At 42.1% G+C, this 24014-nt stretch overlaps 1 protein-coding gene across 2 annotated transcripts in view; it reads left to right on the forward strand.

The window, feature by feature from the left end:
- The window catches only part of UNC13B (unc-13 homolog B), a 197899-nt gene that overhangs the window by 120602 nt on the left and 53283 nt on the right, over positions 1 to 24014 (forward strand). For both annotated transcript variants that reach the window (XM_068422034.1, XM_068422033.1), the window contains 8 exons: positions 2998 to 3225; positions 3536 to 3677; positions 14211 to 14380; positions 15231 to 15346; positions 17209 to 17372; positions 19597 to 19747; positions 20729 to 20797; positions 23637 to 23726. In XM_068422034.1, the coding sequence (XP_068278135.1) occupies positions 2998 to 3225; positions 3536 to 3677; positions 14211 to 14380; positions 15231 to 15346; positions 17209 to 17372; positions 19597 to 19747; positions 20729 to 20797; positions 23637 to 23726 (1130 nt within the window). The remainder of the gene's footprint in view (positions 1 to 2997; positions 3226 to 3535; positions 3678 to 14210; positions 14381 to 15230; positions 15347 to 17208; positions 17373 to 19596; positions 19748 to 20728; positions 20798 to 23636; positions 23727 to 24014) is intronic.

The raw sequence follows: 24014 nt of genomic DNA on the forward strand, positions 1-24014 counted from the left end.
AATGGTTGTTTTGGAAACTCTGGTGGTTTTGTACCAACAAGCATGTGTTAAAACTAAGAGCGTGTTGTTGAGACGGAGGGTTTGTCTGTTCTTTATTAGTCCATATTGTTAAATAAGGTGTCTGTCTGATTCTAGCTTTTGCACTGCAGTTCAGGTGCAGACTCTGCAGGGAGAGAGAGACCTTTCCCAGGGAAGGAATAATGGAACCTTTCTTACCTGGGTAAATTATCTGGGCAGAGCGAGGGGGCAGCATGGATGGAGATGGGGAATTTCCTCAAAGTCAGGAGGCAGAGCCAAGCCATAGAGGTGACTGAAGAGAGGACTCTCTAGGGGTCTATGTGACATGGCTTGTACATCCTGCAGCCCAGGATGCCCCAGACTGGTGCTAGCCTTTCAGAGGGATAAACACGCTATGCAAGGTCTCTGGAGTTGGTGGGGATGTTAAACATGTTTTTAACTAGAATTTCTTAATTTGTCCAAGTTTGTGTTCTAAAGCATCATTTGATGCTCCTGGAGTGCTTTAAGGCAGAGATGCAGACCATGCCACCCCGGAACTGTGATAACTCTTGTCCCATCTCAATGATGGACAGTGAAGCATTTGTATTTGCAAGCTGCCTGGCTAGTAATTTATTTAGAAAATGGTTCTGAAATAGAGCACTCCTCTTATGCACAACATGAACTCTTAATGTCTGAATTTCATTCTTAATTTCCTTAAAGTCAGAAGGGTCAGGGCAGGGTTGGTTTCTTTGATTCACTGCAGATTTCAGAATTCTAGCTAGGAAAGGCAAATTGTTCGGTTTGGCCTTTCCCAACTTCCCAATAATTTTCTGTAGCTCAGCATATAATGCGTAGAGTCCACCTTCATCCCCAGAAGACCTAGTTCTGTTAAAGCTGAATAGCACTTCTTATCTGAAGTTCAAAGTATTCATTTCAGTTTCATATTCCTTTAATAAATGTTGGGTCTACAAATGGATGATTGCCCGATAAAAGACATCACTTTGGGTGGTGCTAGTTCTTCGTCACCGGTGAGTAGTGACAGCAGGGACTGCGTAATTAATTCCAGTATTTTGATTTCATTTCATCTTAAGCCAACAACAGAAAACTCTGGGGCAGATATATTTTATTGTACTAATGAAATACTGAGCGTCAAGCCTCTAGCAAGTAAAATGAAAGAATAATTATCAGGTAATGTGAAGTTATGGCTTGTTTTATACCCAGGTCTCTAATAGCATGCCTTGGGTGTGCAGTGTCCTTAATGAACTTCTGAAACTCCAGCAGTCACAGTCTGTTCCAAACTGTGGTTTTATTCTTTTTGGTTTGGATGGTGGAAGTTATAATTGAGTTTTGTTTCTTTATTGAAGTGAATTTAGTAACGGTGAAAGGTTTTAGATTGAAGGCCCTAGAAATGGATGTCTTCAGGCAGCATTAGTCACTGGGCACCCTGTTGAGCCTGCTATGAAGGTTGCCTGTTATGTTCTAGTGCTGAGGGTCCTTTATGTGTGTTCATAAAACTTCATTCATATTTGGTCACTACCGCTGAAACTGTTTCACATGCAAAACTGTAATGCCCTATATTAAAGGTGCTCCAGATATCGTATTTGCCCACTTCTTCCAGAAGAAAACAGTTTTATCTGTCTTTGTGATTGATGGCTCCCTTTGCACACATTTGCACCTGCTTTAATACATATTTTTAAGGTAATTTAATATTTGATGAACACCTGGATGAAGATCATTTTTCTAGGACAAAGCTTACTTTAATTAAACTACCCCAGAGAAGAAAAACAAGCAAAAGCATATTAAACTAAACAGAAATATTATGACTGAATGTGTTCACAGGACTTTTGTACTGGTTTAACTTAATCTGATTTAAGATCATAACTTGAAATTGCTGCAGACTGCATTTAGAACGACAGTGCAGTCTTAGGTTCCTGCTTTTCGTTTCACACCCTGGTTTGTCTGCCCTGTTAGCTCATGTCAGCGCTTTCATTAATGCATGCCTCACATCTGACACAATAGTCAGTGGCTGAATTTTCACAGCAAACACAACTTTCAAAATGGCGTAGGGAGTAGTTGGTTGTGGGAGCATTCTTATCTCGTAATTATATGAACTTTCACATTTTGTAAGAGGTATGCAAGTAACTAAAGGCCTCTCTTTTTCCAGATACAGTTAAATGCCTATTTAGGACAGATCCTATGCCTGGCTCTTGTGTTTCTAGCTGCTAGATACTGTACTAGTGCCCCGTGCTTATGATGGCACAAGTTTTCAACTATTGAATTTGCTACCTTACAGGTATTCGTTGCAGTTACTATGCGTCTGTGATTCTAAGAATGGATTATTTGAGTTCTCTCCTTGCCAGCTGATAGAGTGGGATCCAGAGAGGCACTTTGGTTGCCTCCAGCTTAATGCCTGATCCAGACAAGGTGGTCCCAGGCAGAAGAACGGGCCATAGACTGTGCAGTGACTCTGTGCTGAATAAGGAGTTGCATGACACACATCAATAGGAAATGCTGACTGTGCCAGCCCACCCACAATTCTGCTCTTCCGTGGTGCTGAGGTGCAGCATTGAGACAAGCTCATAGATACTATTTGTAATGGAGGTCCTATGTCCTCTTCTTCACACTTGCTCAAGCAGGGATTTATTTATTCAAAGAGAGGAAGGGACATGCTTATGTCTGCTGCTAAAGCAAGAACCTCATTTCTGGGTCTTCCTCAGCTGCAAAGGTATTGAACTCATACCTGATGTCAGGAGAGCAACCTGGTCCCAGGTTATAGAGGAATCTGGACACTCCCCTTCCGTTATCCCCTCCCAGCTCCTGGTGGTCTAGATTCTCTTTGGTGTATGTTGAAATTGGGATGGGGTCTGACTGTAGAAATCAATAGCAAGAGCTATCATGTGGAGAGTAATTTATGGCTTTGACCCTGCTGTCCAGATTCGGTGAAACATGACTTTGTGTTTGTCTGTTTCTGATGAGCATTGTGTACTTTCTGGTGCATAGGAGCAGCGGAGAAGAGCTCGAAGCATGGAGCTGAAGACCGAACCCAGAATTTCATCATGGCCATGAAGGATCGCATGAAAATCCGGGAGCGAAACAAGCCAGAGATCTTTGACTTGATCAGAGATGTGTTCTGTGAGAGTAAAATGACACATGCTCAGCAGATGAAGACAGTGAAGCAGAGCGTGCTTGATGGCACCTCAAAATGGTCAGCAAAGATCACCATCACAGGTGAGTGAGGAAGGCATGGGTACTCTTGGCCTCGCTTGGGAGCCTAAGGTAAGAGAGAGTTGGTATGAAGCTGGAGAGAACAGAGAGGAAGGGCTTCTCTGACCTGTGTCTCTTTCTGGTCAGTGTACAGGTAGCAGGTGGAGATACTCCTACCCCAGGCACTGTAGTGCACCACAAGCTGAGGTTCATCAGAAAAGCTCTCATGAGTGATATTCCTGTTTCTCTGGCCATTCTGAGCTGCTGCTTCACATGGTGTATGGACGCATTGACTTATTGCATGGTGGTAGTAACCCTTCTCTTTTCCTTCCAGTGATGTGTGCTCAGGGTCTGCAGGCCAAAGACAAGACTGGGTCCAGTGATCCGTATGTAACTGTTCAAGTGGGTAAAACAAAGAAGAGGACAAAAACGATTTTTGGGAATCTGAACCCTGTTTGGGAAGAGAAGTTTTATTTGTAAGTGCTCTTACAAGGACTCTTAGCCCAATTTTGCCTGTTTGTATGATCCGTGCTTTGACAGCTGTGTCTTCTCTGTCACTCTGCCTTCCTGCACCACCTGTAATGTGTGATGGTTTTATTTACGGTCAGCATTGTGTGTGTGCATCTGGAGGGCTGATGTCTTTTAACAATGTACGTAGTGCACACCTGTCCATTTCGTCTGTCTTCTGTATATATAAATTGTCTGCTCGGTGAACACTTTTATATTGATGTTTCTAGAGAAGACTAAAGAGAAAGGAAAATTTTTAACTCAGTGACTTTTTTTCCTGGCTAATAGACATACTTACAAAATTTTTGTAATATAAAAGAGTAAAGTTTGTGTAAAAGACGAAGCAACTTCCCTTGACCTATTGCTGTGACCTGCTACTGTTGTTTGACCAACAAAGGTTAAAGGTAGTTAGCTCTCTGTCACTTGTCTGTGACACTACCAGTCTCCTGTTTTAATTCTGGAAAATCAATGAAACAATAACTTGAGGGATTATCTGCTTTCAAGATGAGCAATGTATCCATGTCTGAATTGAAAGCAAAGGCTGGAGGCACAATTCTTTAGATATCAACTACTCTCAGAAGGCTGAAGAATGTGTTATTCTGCCCTGCTTTTATTGAATAAGTAAACAGTATCCTCAATTTATCATTGAACATGTTGTAAAACAAAATGGAGACATGAAATCCAGCAAGCGTTTTCTGAAGATTCTGGATGATCTCGTTCAACCTCAAACATTGTTATTTCCTTTAATGTGTAAGATCTTCCCTTGTCCCTTTTCTCCCTTTCCTTTTTTTTCTTCCCTGTTTTTTCCTAAACTGCTTGGGTGGAGCTCTATCTGCAAACTGGAATTTGTGTTTTAAAATCAGACTTGTATCAGCCCAGCTTTGTCTTTACAATACACAGTACAAACAAAATTATTTTTAAAGTAGTTTTGAGCTTCTCATTAACGTCAGAAAATCTTGGTGCTATTTTGAGCGAGTAAGCCCTTGGCTTTATTCTTAGTTTAATCCAAGGTAATGTTACTGCTTGGTAAGTAGTAAGTATGCTTAGGTGCCATTTGGAGAACTCTAGTCACAATAGCAGTAAGTCTGTGTGGGAGCCTTAAGGACCTTGATTTACCATGCCAAGTAGTTACCATGGTATTTGCAGTGTGTTCCCTTCTAATTTTAGGAGCTTCAACAAATACTGTGTTTAAAGATAGATAGCGCAACGTGATAAATGTCACAGTTTTAACAGTGCCACTGTTTAAATTTTATTGCCATGTCTGTGATTCAGCAGATAATATGCTGTTGGGCATTAGAGTTGATGCTACTTTCTGTCTTGCCTGCATCTAGGTGGTTGTTTAATTGCCTTAGAATAGCAAGAGGAGGTGAAGGAGGTGAGCACAGTGTCCGGATCTATGGCAGGAGAGCATTCAGTACTGGAATCAATGTAGTTTCATTAGATGTCAAAGCTCACCTTATGCTGGATGAGGAGAGAGTCATTTAGAAGCGTATGCAGCATTGGTGTTTTGCGCGCCCATCTTCACTTTTTGCATTTATGGATCTTTTTTGAGCTTACAGCTCTTAAAATTTATGAAATTTTCTACCCCTTAATCAAATGGAAATTTAAATCAACATATGCAGGCCAAAAATACCCATTAAATACCAAGCTTTTTTAGAAGAGATTGTCAGGTCAGTCAAGAGACTGTCAAATTTAAAGGGTTGTGGGGTGTTTGTTTCTTAGACGGAAGTTCATCTGTTACAGTGGTAGAAAGGTGTGCTGGTAGTTATTGAAAGCCTGCCTTGCAGTAGGCATATGAGAAGTTTGGTGTTCAAAATGCTTAAATATTTCAATGGGTGCAAGATATGTGGATAGAGAGAGGTCAGGTCAGTAAATGATGTGTGGGCTAGCAATTGCTGTCCCTTTTGTTTGGCTTGTTGGACAGACCTGTTTGTAGCTGGTGTTCGTTAGGTGCCTAGTGTCTTTTATACCATCACAATTCGAGTGTCTTCTCAAAGATTGGATATGGAGCCAGAAGTCTGTGTGCATCGGTCATTATAATTACAGCGCTGTTATTGTAATCCATGGCAAGAATTGAGGAGGACTATGTACAGCTGAGCGATACAATTCTTTCTACAGACTCAGTAAAGTTTATTAAAAGTAGCTTAAACAACTTCTGAAATTTTTAAGGCTGCAGTAACCTATTTCAAATAGTTTTCTGTGCTTATTTACAGTGATGGATGGGAAAGTGTATTAACTTAAATACTTCTCCTTAAATATGACTTTCTTCCTTTTCCATATATTTTCAGAAAAAAAATGTTGTGGTAGGCTTGACCCAATTTGGAAGTTCAAATTTAGAACTGTGTTTTAGAAAAGACAATGTTGAAAACACTTCATGTCTCTGTTATAAGCACTATTTAGGTCACTACTAGCCTGTGTCACTCTAAGCATCTGCTTAGATTAATGACCAGTTCTTGGAGCATATTCATGTTGTCTGAGCAAGTGATCGCAGGTCGTGTTTCTTTCTGGAAATTATCTCTTTGTATATTTACATCTTTAGCTTTAGGAAACGTGTTGTTATAGAGATATTTTTTATCTTTCACTGGAGTTCGAAGACTGATGAAAATATAAGGGGTTGATCTTTCTGCACAGTTCAAAGTTTTTAGACTTGATGCAAAGACTCTGCATATGTGGTGCTTGGCAGGAAGAAGCTTGGTGGGGGACGCCAGCCGTTGCTGCAGTACAGAAGCATTGTTCTGTGAGCAAGGAAGCCTGCTTCACTTGCTTTACATCCCATTCCCCTTCTGCAGTAATCCCAGATCCCTTTCCTATATCTATGGTGAGCAGGCTTATAGGTAGCCTCCTTGCTTTGCCCTCTAGGTTTCTCCTTTGTGCCCTCAGCTCTCTTCCCTCACCCTTAACTCTGGCTGGACAGAAGGCAGCACATCTCCCACCTCCATTTGATTCTGAGTTGTCTGGATCAGTTGGTACATGAGAGCCAGGTGGCTGCAGACTTTCCAGGGATGGCAGCTGGTGTGGGTTTCTCTCTCCATCTAGCTGCAATTTTTTCACAAAACTCGTTGGAACATAGAAGCTTTGATAACAAGTGTGCATAACTCTCATTTCCTTAGGAAATGGCCAAGTAATATTAGAGGGAAGATATTTTTGCGCTATTCAATGCAATTAGAACAGGACATTAGTTTCCCATTTAGACGTATTTTAGACTATCAGTAGAAAATACAGGCTTTCTAGATTTTTTTTTTGTAAAAGCTGAAGCTGAGCATCCATTTGAACGGGTTACAATGGCAGACAGTGTTTAGGAGAATAAACTTTTGACCGCAGGACAGAGTTTCCATTTTAAAGGGAGAGCCCTGGGCTCGGTTGGAGCTGTTAGTCCATACCTTTTTTTTTCCAGGAAGTGCCCCAGTCATCAATGACCTTGAGCACTAGAAGTTACTGGATTCAAACAGGACTTCGCTGTTGTTCTTGGACTAGGCACAAAATTACTCGTTCATTTTACAGTAATATCCCCTTGAAAGTTGTATTGTCTGAGTACAGCTGTGTCTGAAGCTTTGAATGGTGGGTGTGAAATCATTGCCTGGAACAGATTACATTGTCACTGAACAGTTTGTAAGAGGCATGTTTATTCACTCTCACTGCAGAAGAGTAACTGAGTTAAAATAAATGCATTGCCTCCTGCTAGCAGATAATCAATATTTTTCTAGGGCATGCAGAGCCCCACATGATACATATTCCTGTTAATCCTTTGGGAGTGGTGCTGTTGCATAGCTAACCACTGGATTGTCACCCAAAAGCTTCTATTTGGTTCCTCAATTTTCTTTTCAGCTGCTGAGTCTGTTATCGAGCTCAGCATCTTTCAGTTATCTCTGTGGTTATATGTGACTGTTCCAGAGCTGTTTTTTAGACTTCCCCTTTTCAGACCACTGTGTTTATAAATGTCACTGTAACTCTGCACTGTTGGCCTCCCTTCACTGCATGTCAGGGGCCATTCGGTTTGTCTTTCTTTCTTTATTCTCCGGGTACAGTGGATACTGAAACTGGCACTCTGATAAAGCCCTGCTTGTTTCCCTGCTCAGCTACCAATGTGAAACTTAAATTTGAACGCAGAGTTGATGCCTTGTGGCAAGCGCCTGTTGGGGAGCTGAGTTAATGTAGCTAAGGATGTAATGCTCAGAATCAATTTATCTGCTCTTTGTAGTTAGGAGAGCTGCACCATTAATTTGTCAGTCGGTGCTGTAGCATTGGGTAACAGCAAAATGATTGTACTTGTTCCCATAAGAAAGGGCTTCATGCTAGTAAGAAAAGAAGACTCATTTCTTTGTTCTTAGACAGCAACAGCTGGATCTCAGGGCATATTATTGTGCTGTCGTGCTTAACTTCTAAGCTGCTACGGATTTTAGCTTTGTTCTCTTACCACTCTGATTTTGCCTTCGGTGTTTTTTCCACTGTTCTTTTTTCTCCCTAATAGAGGAGACTCGGCATTGTTTAAAAATTAACCTGACCTGAGAAGTTTTCTGCCTTCCATTCCCATTGAAGTTGGCCACAACAGAGCTGCCATTTGGACCCTGCTGTGTCAAGACAATTCATTTGAACCACATCCAAATCTTCCTGCTTTTTCAGCCAGACTATTCCTCACAGACAACTTTTTTCCTGCTCCCTCTGTGTATTTTGTTACAATGCTTTACTGAGCTTTCTCATACTGGTTGCTAACAATTACTCCTTGCTTTCTCATTTTCCAGAAAATAGCTTTGTTTTTTTTTTTTTTAAGCTTTGCTCCTCAGAAGCAAAACTTTCCTCCTAAAAGTCCTAAAGTCTTGCTGATGTGTTCTCTCCTGTGCATTTTTCCACCTCCTGCACTCTCATCTGTTATTTCTGCAAGCAGCTCTGCACTTTCTTTCTTTCTCTACCATTGAATGAAATGTCCCCTGCACTGGACTGTGAAACTTTACAGGCCCTTCTTGAGAGCTGCATCTGCCGTGGTGCAGAAGGGAAACCGCTCATAGAATATGGCCATATATTCACTAGACTGTTTGGACCATAAATATTTTTTTAATATCAAAACACAACAAAACTACTTAATTCTGGGCTTGACTGAACTACTTTTAAATCTGAAAAATATTGTTGCTGCCTCTGCTCCCTCAGTTCCATTGTTTGTTCTTGCTACATCTGCTTGTTGCTTTTTGTCTTTATTAGCCTGTCAATTCTACAAGGTAGGGGCTGTCTTCCTCTCTGAGAGCTGCCAACCACAGTGGAGTCCTGGCTGCATTTGGGGCCTCTGGGCTCCCCTGTTTTTCAGGCAGAAAATACAAGAAAACAACATAATTTAAGAAAACATCTTTATGTAAAAATGGGCATGTTGAGTGATAGGGTTATGTGGGCATCCCACCTCTCTAGTCTACACAGTGCATTTTAGAGATACACGGTCTAGGTCTCACTGCAGCATTAGTGGAGTGAAACTCAAGGTTTGGTGTGTCCTGCAGAGTTGACATGTTGATAACACCTTTCTTGAGATGAGAAATTGTTTGGGAAGGAACGTTCATATGGATGTGACACAAAAGGACTGTCACCCTTACGGGTATTTACCAGACTCTGTCTTCATGAGTGTAGGTTCAGCAACATGAGTTAATGGTGTTAGAAGGTTATAGGTTTTCAATTTGTCACTCTCGATGCTTTAAACTTATGATCTTTACTGTGGGTAGAGATTATTTTTGTGAACCGCTGGACACACTGTTTTATAGATGTACGTTTGTATCTCTCACGGCAGAACTTTTGCAAACTTTCAGTGTTGCTGCAACTTAACAAGGCTTATGACTTTGGCTTTAGCGTTCCTGTGGAGGTTAAGTAACAGTCCTGCAAGTGTTAGCACAAGCAGAAAATGACTAGCAAATTCAGCACAAATGTCATTGGGTTTTTTGCTTCAAAGTATGACACACTGGCTCCGAAATGGTGTTCTGGTCATTTATACACACTTCTCCTTTTCCTTTCCCTCCACTTTTTGGAGGAGACGAGGCAGATGCAATACTCTGTCCCAGACCCTTGATGTCATCTGAGCCAGTTTGGGCCAACCTTTACAGATGGGCAGAGGTCTCGGACCTAAGAATCACTTTGTACAACTTTTTGCAAAAGTTGAAGCTAGATTAGAAGGATACAAATTACTAACTTCATTGTGGGAGGCACTATAATATAAATTCAGCAGTTGCCTGTTTAGCTCCTGATATACCAGTTAGCATATGTGTGGGCATGCCACTGTGTGTGCGTATCAGAATTAACTACAGCTTCATGTGCTCACATGCTTCCCCTCAGCCTAGTTGCTAGCTGGGCATGGGAAGAGGCCAGAGTATTGACAGCGCAGGGGATGTGTGTGGGGAACTGGTGGTTTGGTGCTGGGTAAGGCCAAAGGGGAATGTGGCAGAAGAGATGGAGGTGGAGAGTGGGGTAGAGAGCAAGTCAGCACAACCAGGCACAGCTGGTTCCACTGCTTCTACAACCACTAGCTTCAGGCAGAAAAACTTAATGGAAAAAAATGCACAATTTATTTGATTTTAATTTTTCTTAAAGATTTGGTGTGCTGTTTCCTGAAAACTTTGTTTGGTAGCCTGAAGCATAAAAATAAGTTCTTTATAAAAATGGCACCACTGCAAACATCAGGACAATATAGATATAAAAGAAAGAGACAATTTCTTGGCCGTGTACAAAGGGAACCTGGTTTCCAGTCTCTCGCGTTCTGGAATGGGCCTGAAAGCATTCGATAGTTTCTTCCTTGCAATGGGGCCACAGAGTGTTTCTCGTCTCTTCATCCTCTTGGGAAAGCTGTGGAAGCTCAGCTGTGGGAGACTGGACGGATGTATGTGTGCACACAATGAAATCAAGCTTCACAAAAATGTAGCAAGAAGTGGGGCAGGCATCTTTAGAAACGTACCAGCTCCTGTGTTAATGAAGGGGAAAGCTTCTAGCAGCTGAGCTTGTTAGCCACAGTCCTATGGAGTCATGATGCTGTCGTGAATTGGAAGCTATTTCTTTTTAGTTAGAAAGCCTGTTAACAGTTAGCAAGCCCAAGTCCCCCAGTATTCATGTGTCTGTTTTGGGGTGCTCTCTGGAAGGTGAACTGCTGTTGACACAGCTGTCTTGCTTCACCCAAAGTAAGGACTGTGGTTCCTACAGACTTAGATGATGATGATTTACAGGTAAGCCACCAGCCCAAGGCTTTTCAGCTGCTGTGGGTGAGTGATAAGGCTCACTCCCTGGCATGGGAGCAGCATAAGGAATACGAATTGAGCAGTCTCGTAAAAACAACAAAGGTGTGGTAAAATAGAAGCTTCAGTAGCTCAGTAAATGCTACAGAAATGTTTCCTGTAGCACTCAGCAGTGAGTTATGCTGCTGTAGCTGAGTGAATGATGATAGCCAGCCACTCCAGCAGCACAGGATGATGCATGTGGTTCTGCCTAAGGTAGATTTAGGTCTAAACAGTTAATGTTTTCCTAAAGAAAAAAGCAGTTTCTGACCAAAGAAAAAAGAAACAAGATCAAAGCAGTCCTAGCAAAGAACTGGCATGCCAGTAGGTGAAGTCTGAAGAAGTCAGGAGCTAACTTGTTGGTGCTTTGTAAATGGCACTGTGTGCCAGTCTGTGTTTTTAGGCACCCATGCACTTCTGAACACTGAGCCCCTACGGTACTGCCAGGATGTACGTTAGTGCGCTGTGACAGGAGCAGAGGATTTCTTTTAAATGCTTGTGCTGTATTGCTGGTAAATATAGCAATGCACTGAGATAAATTTGAGAGCTACAAAGAGCAGCAGTCCAAGCATTCCTTGCTTGTGAATGCTCGCTGCATGGTTTTGTTAAAGACATCCTTGAAGTAGCGGAGGAGGAAGGGGAGAATAAAGGCAAGAGAGAAACATTGAACCTTCTTTCTTCTGAACTCTAAATACAGCTTTGATTGCACAGCAAAGACGTGGAGCAATGACGCCTACAGAGGGATTTGGACAGGTTAGATAGATGGGCCGAGACCAACGGCATGAGGTTCAACAAAAACAAGCGCCGGGTCTTACACTTGGGCCACAACAACCCCATGCAGCTCTACAGGCTGGGGGAAGAGTGGTTAGAAAGCGGCCCGGTGGAAAGAGACCTGGGGGTGCAGATGGACAGCCGGCTAAACATGAGCCAGCAGTGTGCCCAGGTGGCCAAGAAGGCCAATGGCATCCTGGCCTCTATTAGGAATAGTGTAGCCAGCCGGTCTAGGGAAGTGATGGTCCCTCTGTACTCGGCACTGGTGAGACTGCATCTTGAGTACTGTGTTCAGTTCTGGGCCCCGCACTTTAAGAAAGATGTTGAGGTGTTGGAGCAAGTCCAGAGGAGGGCGACCAAGCTGGTGAAGGGTCTGGAGGGTATGACCTACGAGGAACGGCTGAGGGAGCTGGGGTTGTTTAGCCTGGAGAAGAGGAGGCTCAGAGGTGACCTTATTGCAGTCTACAACTACCTGAAGGGGGGTTGTAGTGGAGTGAGAGTCGGCCTCTTCTCCCAGGCAGCTAGCGATAGGACAAGAGGACACAGCCTCAAGCTTTGCCAGGGGAGGTTCAGGTTGGACATTAGGAAGAATTTCTTCTCAGAAAGGGTCATTAGACATTGGAATGGGCTGCCCAGGGAGGTGGTGGAGTCACCATCTCTGGATGTGTTTAAGAAAAGACTGGACATGGCACTTAGTGCCATGGTCTAGTTGACAGGGTAGTGTCAGGGCAACGGTTGGACTCGATGATCCCAGAGGTCTCTTCCAACCTGGTTGATTCTGTGATTCTCTGCCTGTGACCAGAACTGCCTGGAATTGCCTCTAACTTTCTCCATGTAATTCCCAGCTATTCCTCTGTGCTGGAAAAATTGAGAGGAGCTGCATGGATGTCTGTTAAGCAGTTCTGAATCACAATAGTGGCAATAGGAGCCCAAATGATTTGTTGGTTGGGAGAATGCAAATACCAGTCACTGCTACATCTTATTGACTGGGCTTAGCAGATCTCTTCTGACCCATTTCTTCTTTCTCCCTGTTGCTTAGCAACAGATGCAGCATGTTAAAGTTAAAAAGGCTGGAAAACAGGCCTTCAGCAGAAGTTGGCTGTTTTCATAGGTTTTATTTCCTTGAGGGCAGACATTTGTAGTGGTTATGGTGAGTAATCACCCTTGTCATGGTCTCATATGAGCATTCAAATTGCTTTATTGTATTGCATGCCCCGTAAATGAGCAGAGCTCTTATAATAAGGTTCTTCTACCCACTTCTGACATCCAGGAGCCTGTTTGTATCTACAAAAGGTATCTGAACACCTGAAAAGAGGGGGAGGCTGCAAATTCTGCCTGTGCATTGATCTGGAGGGTGCTGATTCAGCAAACAGTAAACTGCCTTTTTTTTAATTGAAATGTCATTACTGATCTGCCCAGTGCATGAAGTATCAGTCTGAGCTGTGAATAACAGACAGAATCAATTCTAGTAATTAAATACCAACTTTGTAACTGCTGTGTCCCACCCTTTCCACCCACACGCAGGCAGTGTTTGTATCATCTAATTGTAATGTATTGTACATTAATACACTACTGCTTTGTGACTATCTTGAAGTAAGAGAGCTACCTCCACCTGAGCTATTTATCTTTTATTAGAAAACAGGATGAAGGTGTTTGTCATAGGTCTTGGCCGTGCTGTCCTAGATACTGCACATTGCATGAGCACAAGTAGCCTTTAACGCCCACAGCTGAATCACAGAATGGCAGAATCACAGACTGGTTGGGACTGGAAGGGACCTGAGGAGATCATCTAGTCCAACCCCCTGCCAAAGCAGGTTCACCCAGAGCATGTTGCACAGGGCCGTGTCCAGGTGGGTTTTGAGTATCTCCAGACAAGGAGACTCCACACTCTCCCTGGGCAGCCTATTCCAGTGCTCTGTCACCCTCAAAGTAAAGAAGTTTTTTCTCATATTTAGATGGAACTTCCCATGTTTCAGTTTGTGCCCATTGCCCCTTATCCTGTCACTGGGAAAGAACAGAAGATCATTAATGGGGAGAGCTATCAGAAACCAGTGGGATGTTCATCGTCACTTTTGGGGTGCGTAGGCTGAGTTTACCAGCCTAGCTATCACCAGGCTTTTGTGGGCTTCACAGCAAAAGCAACAACAGTGAAGAGAATTCCCAAGTTTAGGGAGCTGCTGCTGAGAGTGAGGATGAGCAGGGGAGTCGCAGCCACTTAGCAAGTCTGAAGTTGGTGATTGCAGTCAGGGCAGCGCAGACCTTCAGCATGAATCTGAAGTGCAGTATATGCCATGTCACAGGAGTGTTTAAAGTGCACCAAAAAGTTGTTGTGTAGTTTCTATCAGACACTCCACTTTTAAATAAATAGGAATTGGTTTATGTTTTGTTCATGCATCCCTCTACTGTTGGACAAGTGGGTCAAGAGGAATGTGAAGCATGTAGCATATAAATCTTGGCTGCATCATGGGCTTTTCAACATTGCGTTTGTCTTGTTTGCAGTGAGTGCCATAATTCTTCTGACCGGATCAAGGTTCGAGTATGGGATGAAGATGATGACATCAAGTCTCGCGTCAAGCAGAGACTGAAACGCGAGTCAGATGATTTCCTGGGGCAGACAATCATTGAAGTCCGTACTCTGAGTGGAGAAATGGATGTGTGGTACAACCTTGGTAAGGAGGGCTTTGGGATTAAAAACACGTCACGTGTTAATTTGTGAACGTTCAAGAAAACTTCAGTGCATCTGGGCAGTTTTCAAGAAAGAAAAAAAAAAAACCAACAAAATTCTGCATAATTTCAAGGGGCATATGATGGTGCTGTGGAGCATCTTGCAAGGCTTTGATCCCAGTTAAAATGAAGAGGAGGAGTATAACATGTCAGAAGGGTGATGGGTTTTCCCTGTCAGGCACTGGAAAGTACAATGGGTAAATGCTTGCAGCAGAGTTGGATTCCATCTGTGCTGGAGACGTGTTTCCTGTCCTGTGCCCGTTTTTGTGCCAACACAAGCGTTTTACCAGTCTCTAAGACCTGCAAGTGCACTACACGGGGCTGGGAAGTTGCTGAGACCTCTCCAAGTAGCCAAAATAGAACATTGTAGAAAGTACTGACAAGTAACCAGATGGTGCTGAGTTGTCAGGCGTAGTCATAATCCTAGGAGGTCCTAAATCTTGATAGAGACAAAACAGCAATTCCCAGGAGCTCAGGACTATAGTGAAGTCAGGAAAAAATTCCACATTAGTCAGCCATGTTCTTGGAAAAGGGATCTATCCTTGGTCATTCTCGTTCAGCTGACTGAATCCAAGGCCAGGGACCCTGTAGCACATTTGCTGTGAGAAGCACTGGTTTACAGTCAGTCTTTCAAAGTTTTGAAAGAAAAAAGTCAGAAGTTTTTTCACCATGGTGACTCTGATCACAAACTCAGCCTGAGCTTCCAGCAGTTTCTTTTCCAGTGTTTTTACCCCAAGATGGCTGTGCTCTGAACATGAAAAATGCCTGTCATTGCTGATGACTTTTTCCTTCTAGAGAAGCGAACAGATAAGTCTGCAGTGTCTGGGGCTATTCGCCTGCAAATCAGCGTGGAGATCAAAGGCGAGGAGAAGGTGGCTCCCTATCATATTCAGTATACTTGCCTTCATGAGGTAAGAAGTGGATTCAGCCTAGTCATCACCACGTCCCTTCTGTCTCTTGAAGAAGCAGTTTTCTGGACTTTATTTCCTTGAAATGTTCCTGCTTGCCCCCGATGAGCTTTATTTTCGCTGCTCTGCAGGGCTGGAAACTCACTGAATCATCAGACCCGCATTTGTCAGGAAGGCAAAGAAGGCTTTAGGCTGTCTCCCCGGCACCAAGGGCTGGCTGGCTCAATCTGTCCCACTGTCACAGCTGTGCTACTGTGAGGCAGAGATCACGCATTGGTTCAACTCAGAGACCCCCACAGGTTTAACGTGGAGAAATCTCTGAATTTACTTGAGTGATGTTTTCAGCATGTACTGTACCTGTGTCCTTCTTTAGAGAAGGCATACTAAAATGCTTTATGAGTATATTCTGATCTGGGCTTTGACTCTGCCTGTTGAGTGATGCAGATATTGTGTTATAAATTCTTCTGTGCTGCTGCACTGGTGTACAGCTGTGAACAACTATTGGGGAACAGAAGATAAGCTGCGGTTACTGGGTAATGACCCGTCTCAGGGTGGACTAAGCTGGGCAGGCAGTGCTGCAGAAGTTGGGAGAAATCCAAAGATGAGTTGTGAGAAGGACTAAAGGGAAAACCCTGCCTCGGAGTGATGCATGGTGCACAGTCTATCTCTCAAAGAGAAGGCAGGTGGCAGGGTCAGTCTCTTAAGTGCCTGAATAAGGAAGAGTAGTCAGAGCCCCTTTCACGTGGCATACAAGAATATAATAAGGTCCAGGGAGGTTTAAGCAAATTCAGATTAGAAAAGGACAAATGTTCCACAGGGAGGAATGTTCAGCTATGGGAACAATGTATTTATCCAGACGCTGGACTAGATGAGCCCTGTGGTGTCTTCTGGCCTTACCAGGGAACAGACAGATATGAAGCTTAGAAAAACATCGGTAGGCTTCTTTTAGTAGGTTGTGTTGTGTCCTTCAATACACATTTATTGTTTTTTAATTCAGTGATGGCTTCTGTTTTGTAAGCTATTTCATTTTTTTCTTTATGAACATGCATGATCACTCACTGCCCTTCTTTTTTGCAAATATGTCTCTTTTTAAGTATCACTGTATTTCATTAGTGTATCATAAAATGAAGATGATTTACAGCTAGAATAATTTAATCAGGAGAAACAGGAGGGTAGAGAAGAGTCCTCTAGCTCATAATGAGATCATTAGACTTTTGCATCCCTTACTACAGGGAGCCAGCTGTCTGAAAGGCATCAAGGACAGAGTCAATCTGTAAGTGACATGAATTTGAGGATTAGTGAGAAACTCACTGAACTGAATGTGCAATTTCTGCACAGCAATGATAGCTGAAAGCCTTTGCAGATAAAGTGAAAGATTATGTTGAATAATAATGCAAATGTCTAGTTGTTAGGGGTGATCTTAAGGATGTCCTTTTCAGAAAAAAAAAAATCTGCTTGGACTGTTCTGCTGTACAACAATAATTACAAAGCTGATACAGATCTGTTACGTCAGCTAGTTTGAATAGCTTGTCCATGTTAAGGCATTTCATTCTGAGGACAGAAATATGTAGGTTTCAGGAAACTAATCAGTCTGGGGTTTTACTGCATTGAAGCACTCCTCTGCATCATTCACAATGTCTGCTGGGTAAAGTTGTAGGTATGCATGCAAAAAATTCAGCTAGGAGCACTGAAGAAGAAAAGAAGTTAAAAGCAGAAAAATACATAGTGGGTAGGGGGAAAGAAAGAGGAAGGAGAGCAAAGAAATTTGTTAGTGCCGCCTTCTCAGCAGTTCCAAGCTCTTCATGAAGCTCACTTGCAGGCTTCAGCAGCCTCACGTGTAATTTTTTTCCTGTTTCGTATTTCAGAACCTCTTTCACCATCTCACAGATGTGCAAGGGAATGGGGTCGTGAAGATCCCTGATGCCAAAGGAGATGATGCCTGGAAGGTGTATTTTGATGAGACAGCTCAAGAGATTGTGGATGAATTTGCAATGCGTTATGGCATTGAATCAATATACCAGGCCATGACGTAAGATGCATTTCGTGTGGTCTTTAGCGCAGATAATCAGTGTAACTAATTGATGTGACTGTTAATATTTGGAAGATGAAATGTGTTGGTAATGGAAGGCTTGGCAGTGACAGCTGCTCCTCATGGGGCTTACTGTGATAGGGAAGGGACTGCCTGTCTCTGAATCAGTGGTTTCCTCAAAGCCTAGAAATTAATGCCTGACAAAGTGCTGGAATTAAGCAACTATCTGAACAGTTTGTGTGAGCACCTTTAAAACTAATTCTAAGGAACTACACCAACTTTGGTAGTTTAAATGACCATATTTTATTATTGATAGCTGAGCCATTCCTGTTTTAAGACTCTTAAAATCTCTATTTGAGCACTCTTCTGTTAAAAAGATAGTGCCCAAGGATCCTACTGAAGATTTCTGATGATGTGAGAAGTATGAGGTTTTGTGAAAGGGTTTGTCTTACATGTCTGTTGTGGCAATTGATGCAGTACTTTGAAGTCACTAATTTCCCAGGTGCTGCTGAAGACTTTTATAGGAAGTTTGAGTAATAGAGCCACTGATATGTCCTATTTGGAGCTAGGCTAATGCAGTTCTTGATCTTCAAAGAGCGTTTTCCTTGTCACTATACTTTTACTTGGATTTGGGATTAGCCATTCTTCCTCTTAAAGACTAGTAGTGCTATGCTTAGCTCATTTCTTATTTCCAATGTAATACTGAATATAGCAGAGAAAAGTGAAATTTTCACGTTAGAAGCTGAAAGTTATGGGGCCTGGGTCATTGGATGAGTTATGATCTGTACTTATGTCACCTTGCAAGCACCTTTTTTGCATATTGATTTAAACCAAAGTGGAAAAGAATTGGAAGATACCGCCAGAGGTCTAGTCCATGCTTATAGCAGCGCTAACTTGGAAGTTGGACCAGACTGCTCAGGGCCTCTTTCATTTTGTTGAAACTTTCCAGGGATGGAGATCCACCACCTCTCTGGGCTCCTGTCCTCAGGCTGTATTACTCTGGGGAAGAAACTCCTGGTTGAAATCCAAATTGGAAAATTCTACTTTGAATTTCCTATGCTATTGCTGCTTATCTTCTAGTCTTCCGTCTAAAAGGATTTTGGCCTGGCTCAATCTTCTCACTAACCCACCTCTCTCTGCTAAGTAGTTAAGACATTGATTAGATCCCCACTCCTCACACCTTCTCTTCTTCAAGCTAAACAAAGCCAATTTATGTGTCTGTTTTTATTTACCAAGTGCCTAAATGACCAATTGGTACATAGGTATCACGTAGCAAGCAAGTTAACATTCAGGCATCAGTATTATGTTTGTCTGAAATACTGACTTCTGAATTCCTGTGAAAATCTCTCACTAGAGCTTTTTTGGTTATAATCATTTGTAGGTTAACTAGCACAGAAGCTAATGTCTATGATGAGTCCCTTGGGGAGAAAGCTACATTTAGAAAATAGTTCTCAAATTTAGTTTGGGAGCTCAGTCAGGATTCCTGCTTAAAAAGAACTGCTTAAAAATGGCCCAACTCTCCTGTCTGTTGGAATGAACTTTAATTGCCACGTCCCATAATATCAGACCTCTTAAGCTCTGATTCTTTTCCCCTTATGTCTAACAGATTTTCTTTGATTGTTTAATCATTTCACAAGCCCGGATGCTTCTGGCATGATTTTGAGATTTCCTGCAGGAGGGTTCCTTGCACTTTAATGAGAGCAGTTATATGCGAAAATGCAAATGAGCATGCCTGCTTCCTGCAGGCTGGAAGGGTTAGCCCTAAGGAATCACGTATCAGTACAGCACAGAAATACTAGTGTGTGATCTTGCTGTGCTTGAATGCTTTCCAGCTGCTGCTACCGCATGTCACCTCAGAACCTATGGCTGCATCAAGCGGCAGCAAATTATATAGGTTTCCTTGTGTCAGGCTTGGTTCTAGGAATTGGCATCAGGACCCAGGGTATCACCTAAGTCACAAGCTGTTGTCAACAAATAGTTGAGAAGCTATTTTATGATTTGGAAAGGGCTGTAGCCAAGGGATTTCACTTGTTTTGAGCATATCTATTATCTAGATGGCATCTTTCTGAAAAAGCCTGAGCTGTTGGAGATTTACTGAAAGGGAGATAACATAACTTTCATTTGTTCATGGTGCCAGACAGAGTAAGGGGGTTGTTAAAGGGACAGAGTCAAGTTGTGCTACACAAAAGAGACCAGAATGACTTACAGACCTGTCCTTTTGCAGGCATTTTGCATGTCTCTCCTCTAAATACATGTGCCCAGGCGTGCCAGCTGTGATGAGCACCTTACTTGCCAATATCAATGCTTATTATGCACACACCACTGCCTCCACAAATGTGTCTGCTTCGGACCGCTTTGCAGCCTCCAATTTTGGGGTATGTTTGCGTGTTTGGTGATGTTACAATTGGACTTCTGTAATTTGCCTACGATCCTTCTGCCTTTCAATAAATAACTTGTTCTGTTTAAGGAACATTAAACCCATGAGGAGCTGGAAGCTGTGGAGCTCTTCTAGACTAGACAAAGAGAATGGTTGTGCTGTTATCATCATTGCACATTTTTGATATTTATCAGTGTAATGCATTGTGATGTTTATTCTTTGTGTTCAGATTGCACTGGGGCACAGATGGTATGGAAATGAGCAAATAATATTAAACTGTGTGGTGATGCTGTTGATAAAATATACTGTGCAATCTGATTGTTTTAGAACTTGTCTTTTTAAAAGCAGCAACTGCTTTAAGAAAAAGGAAAAAAAAAAAAAACAAACAAAAAAAAGTCTATCCTCCTAATGGCTAAAATATTTTTCATATAACGTGCTGGAGTTGAGCGTGCTGGAAAAGTACTTGGAAAAGCTCATGCTTCCCGTCAGACTGAGAATTTATAGACTGAATGAGGAGGTGTTCACAAAGCCAAACCAGAATCCAGTGGAGAGACCTGGCCTCGAGAAGACAGTCACGAGAAGCCTGTAATACATGTCACTGAACTAACAGATCACGGAGCTGTGTCATTGCTCTGAATTAGGCTCTTTTCTGCCTGTTCCTTTAGTCATCTCTGAATAAATATTTTCTCTTAAATACAAGTTTGGTGCAAATTGCAGACTAGAATTCAGAGGGTTTTTTGTTCTGCTTCTACTTCAGAGTGATAATGGACAATTCTAATTTTACACAGGCTTCAGAAGTAATTACAGTACAAGAGTAAATCCAAGAATTGAAAGAAAATACTGTTTGCACAATACCATATTGCTTCCTCCCACTCTCCTGAGATCTGACACTAATTCCCTGATATCCTGCTGCTTACTCTGAATGTTGATAATGGACAGCGATTATATGTGATGTTTATTGGTGTTTTCTGCTCCACAGAAAGAAAGATTTGTGAAGCTTCTGGACCAGCTTCATAATTCACTTCGGATTGATCTCTCAATGTACAGGGTGAGTGGGAATAAACAGAATCCTTTCAGGCATTCTGGTGGACCGAGGAGAAAGACACCATTTGGATTTCTCTTACATTTCTAACCTTTTGAGTAGTTTGTGTCTTATGGAATTGTCATAAGCTTGTTGCTCAAATACACCATTTATTTTTCCCCGTGGATAGAACTTAAACCAGGTTTTTTTATTCCATTGTAAGTTCCTGAAGATGTCTGAAATAATCTAAGGATTGTGAGCTGTGCTCATCTCTGATACTTCCAGAAATGCAAGTTGGATTGGATTCATTAATTTGAATTAATCTTACTAGCTACTTCAGGTATCATCTACAAAGAGAAAACAGACTTGTTCTTCCCTAGTAAGAGAGAAGTCTTTTAGAGAACCTGCAGCCATGTTGTCACTTATTTTAGGCATGGCAAACTCGAATCACTGTCCCTGACTCTGGATCTACAAGATGTGCTCTAGGGTTGAGATCCCCTCCACTTCAACATATCGGGAAGAGATAAGTTTCAATGTTGGCGTCGGTCCATCAGGATTCTTAAACCCTCTAGTTTCTTTGCTACTCCAAAGTCAACATGGTCTTACCACATGACTTGGCTTTTTTTTTTAACTCCTTGCTATATTATTTTAATTAGTGACTAATTCATTGAAAAATTTAAAAATGGTGGCAAAATGTGAGCTTTGATTTTATTTATTTAAAACTAGATTCTCTTGTGGTTAGTGCATTTATCTGAAACACAGCAAAATGTAAGGAGGAGGGAAACACGAGCGGACTAAGATGAGAAGTACATTAGGAAGACAAACAAAAAGGACAAGGGGCAAGGTGCAAAAGAAGATAAAAGGAATGTTGTGTAATGAGCTATTCTAAAACTACATTACTAGTAAGAGAGGGTCTAAAGAGTACTGTTACACTGAGTAGTAGAGGGAAAATAATCAATGCATGGCAATAGGAAGCTGTAGTGGTGATGCCTTTTTTGTTTTCTTGGTCTTCAATAAAAGCTGCTTTCTGGTGGCTAATGCAACTGAACCTTGGCCAAGATCTTCTGTAAAGGACCAGGAAAGATTTTTGTAGTTTCAGTAATTTAGATGTTATCTAATTGGCAGTTTATTTAGAGGAATGGTTGAAGCAATTTGAGAGCTCTTAGTAATTATTATTTTAAGACCCGTGAAGGGCAGGTTAAGTTCTGGAAGAAAAAGGTGCTAGTTTCCAGCTTTCAAGAGAGGAGATGGCAATTTACAACTCAAATTACCCAGATTAAGCCTCCTCCCTCCCCTAATTTAACTTGTTAAGCTATTTGTAAGCACTTAAAACAATGAATAACCAACAGTGTCAATTTGTCAAAAAGAAAGTGTCAGACCAGTGTGTGTTCCTTCCAGGGCAGGATGTCAGACTCTGGGAGCGAAACAGGAGAGATGGAGCTCTCTCAAGAGTAGCTCCATGTCACCCTCTGAATATTTTGAAAAGTCTTTTGTGAGCAAATGCAGTTATTCTGTATACATGCCAATTTTTCTTTTTGTTGGTTGGTTGCTAGCTGACATAAGCATAGAGGAGATTGAATTTCAGTGTAGATAATGTTGTATTTTCTTGATTATTATTGCTAATCAGGACCATGCATTCAGTCCCCAACGTTCATCCAATTGCTTGTGCTTAAATCTTGACCCACAGAAGTCTTTGATTTTGGTAGATACCCTGGTTGCCAGAGAGTCCATGTGTGGACAACTCAACTTCAAAAGGACGGTTGTCTAGGAATGAGCATCTACAAATGACTGTAAAGAACATTAAATTGCTTTCAGTGGCTAGCTGAACTGCAGCAATACTCAATTGCTGCCAAGAGACAGCATATTTTTCTCCAGGTCCTCAGTAATAAATGAAAATGTGTTCCTCTCTGCCCTTTTCACCTTTATCTCTAATAATTTTTGAATGTGCAAATATGAAGAGACTATCCAAGTGAAGGTTGCGTTCGCTATTTTACTTGCAGCAAAACCAATCACATCAGCTTGCATGTAAGAACATGCTGATGAACATGAGCGCTGTTAAAGGACACAGGAAGGAAAGAGTGGGAATGTAGGAAAGGGCACAGTGCCTGAGGTCAGGAAGGGAACAGTCTCTTGCAAGAAGCAAAGCTTGCTGCGTTCAGCATATGCATTTACATGCATATATAGGTGCGCACATATGTGTACTATCTGGAAGGGAAAAGGAGACTTCTTATTTCAGTGGAATCCAGAGAGTGGAAGAGGAAACTACAGCTCCGGACAGCAGGATGGTGGGCAGAGTATGTAAAATAAATTCATTAGAGCGAAGGCGGCACTGAAGGATAAATGCTTATATTGGCAGATTGGTTCTTACAGGGGAATGAGTGGTTACGATGACTTCTTCTTACAAGGAACAGTGCTCGTTTTCCCTCCTCAGGCCAGTTTATTTCTCTGGAGAGATTGCTAATATACCACACCTCTTGGTGTCTCAGAAGAGAAGCCAAAAACCAAGTGGTGAGTGCAGAAAGGGAAGGGACTGCACAAGCAACCCCAAGCAAGAGGCCAGGGCTGCCGGTGGCGAGGCTGTTTCTCCCTGCCTGCTCCTTCTACAGCCAAGGAGAGATCTCCTGCCGCCGAGTGTTGTCAGTCTCCTGGCATCCACAAACTTTACATTCATACGAGAAGCTGTTTAATTAAGCAAACAGATAAGCTCCTACAGCAAAAAGGCCTTATTTATTGAGCATTGTTTTGACTGGTACAAGCTTCTCGAGCAGGAAATGTTTCCAAGACGCTTTCCTTATTTAGCACATGTTTGAAGCCTTGCATGGATCTGACTGTGCTTTCCAACAGGATTTCCCTTTTTTGTCAACAGAATAACTTCCCAGCCAGCAGCCGCGAACGCCTGCAGGACCTGAAGTCTACAGTGGATTTGCTAACCAGCATCACTTTTTTCAGGATGAAGGTAGTGTTGTGGGTGGGAATGGGAACGGGGCCTCTGCAATTTTTGCCACAGGAGTTGGTTCCCCATTTTCAACCATTGTTTCATGTTGTTGTGCTTTAGTCACTTAAGGAAAATGGAAATCATCTGCTGACCATGTAATAAACATCCACATTTTAGCTCTACTTCACTGTATTGTGTATCATGAAAATGAAAGCTGTTTTTTCCCTGGGGTTCTTCAGTCATAAATATGGCACAAAATAATAAAAGGAAAAAAGGAAATTGTCTGGTTTTAGGAAGATAATTTACTTT

The sequence above is a fragment of the Nyctibius grandis genome, chromosome Z (genome assembly GCF_013368605.1).
Source record: "Nyctibius grandis isolate bNycGra1 chromosome Z, bNycGra1.pri, whole genome shotgun sequence".
In the NCBI taxonomy this organism is placed as follows: Eukaryota; Metazoa; Chordata; class Aves; order Nyctibiiformes; family Nyctibiidae; genus Nyctibius; species Nyctibius grandis.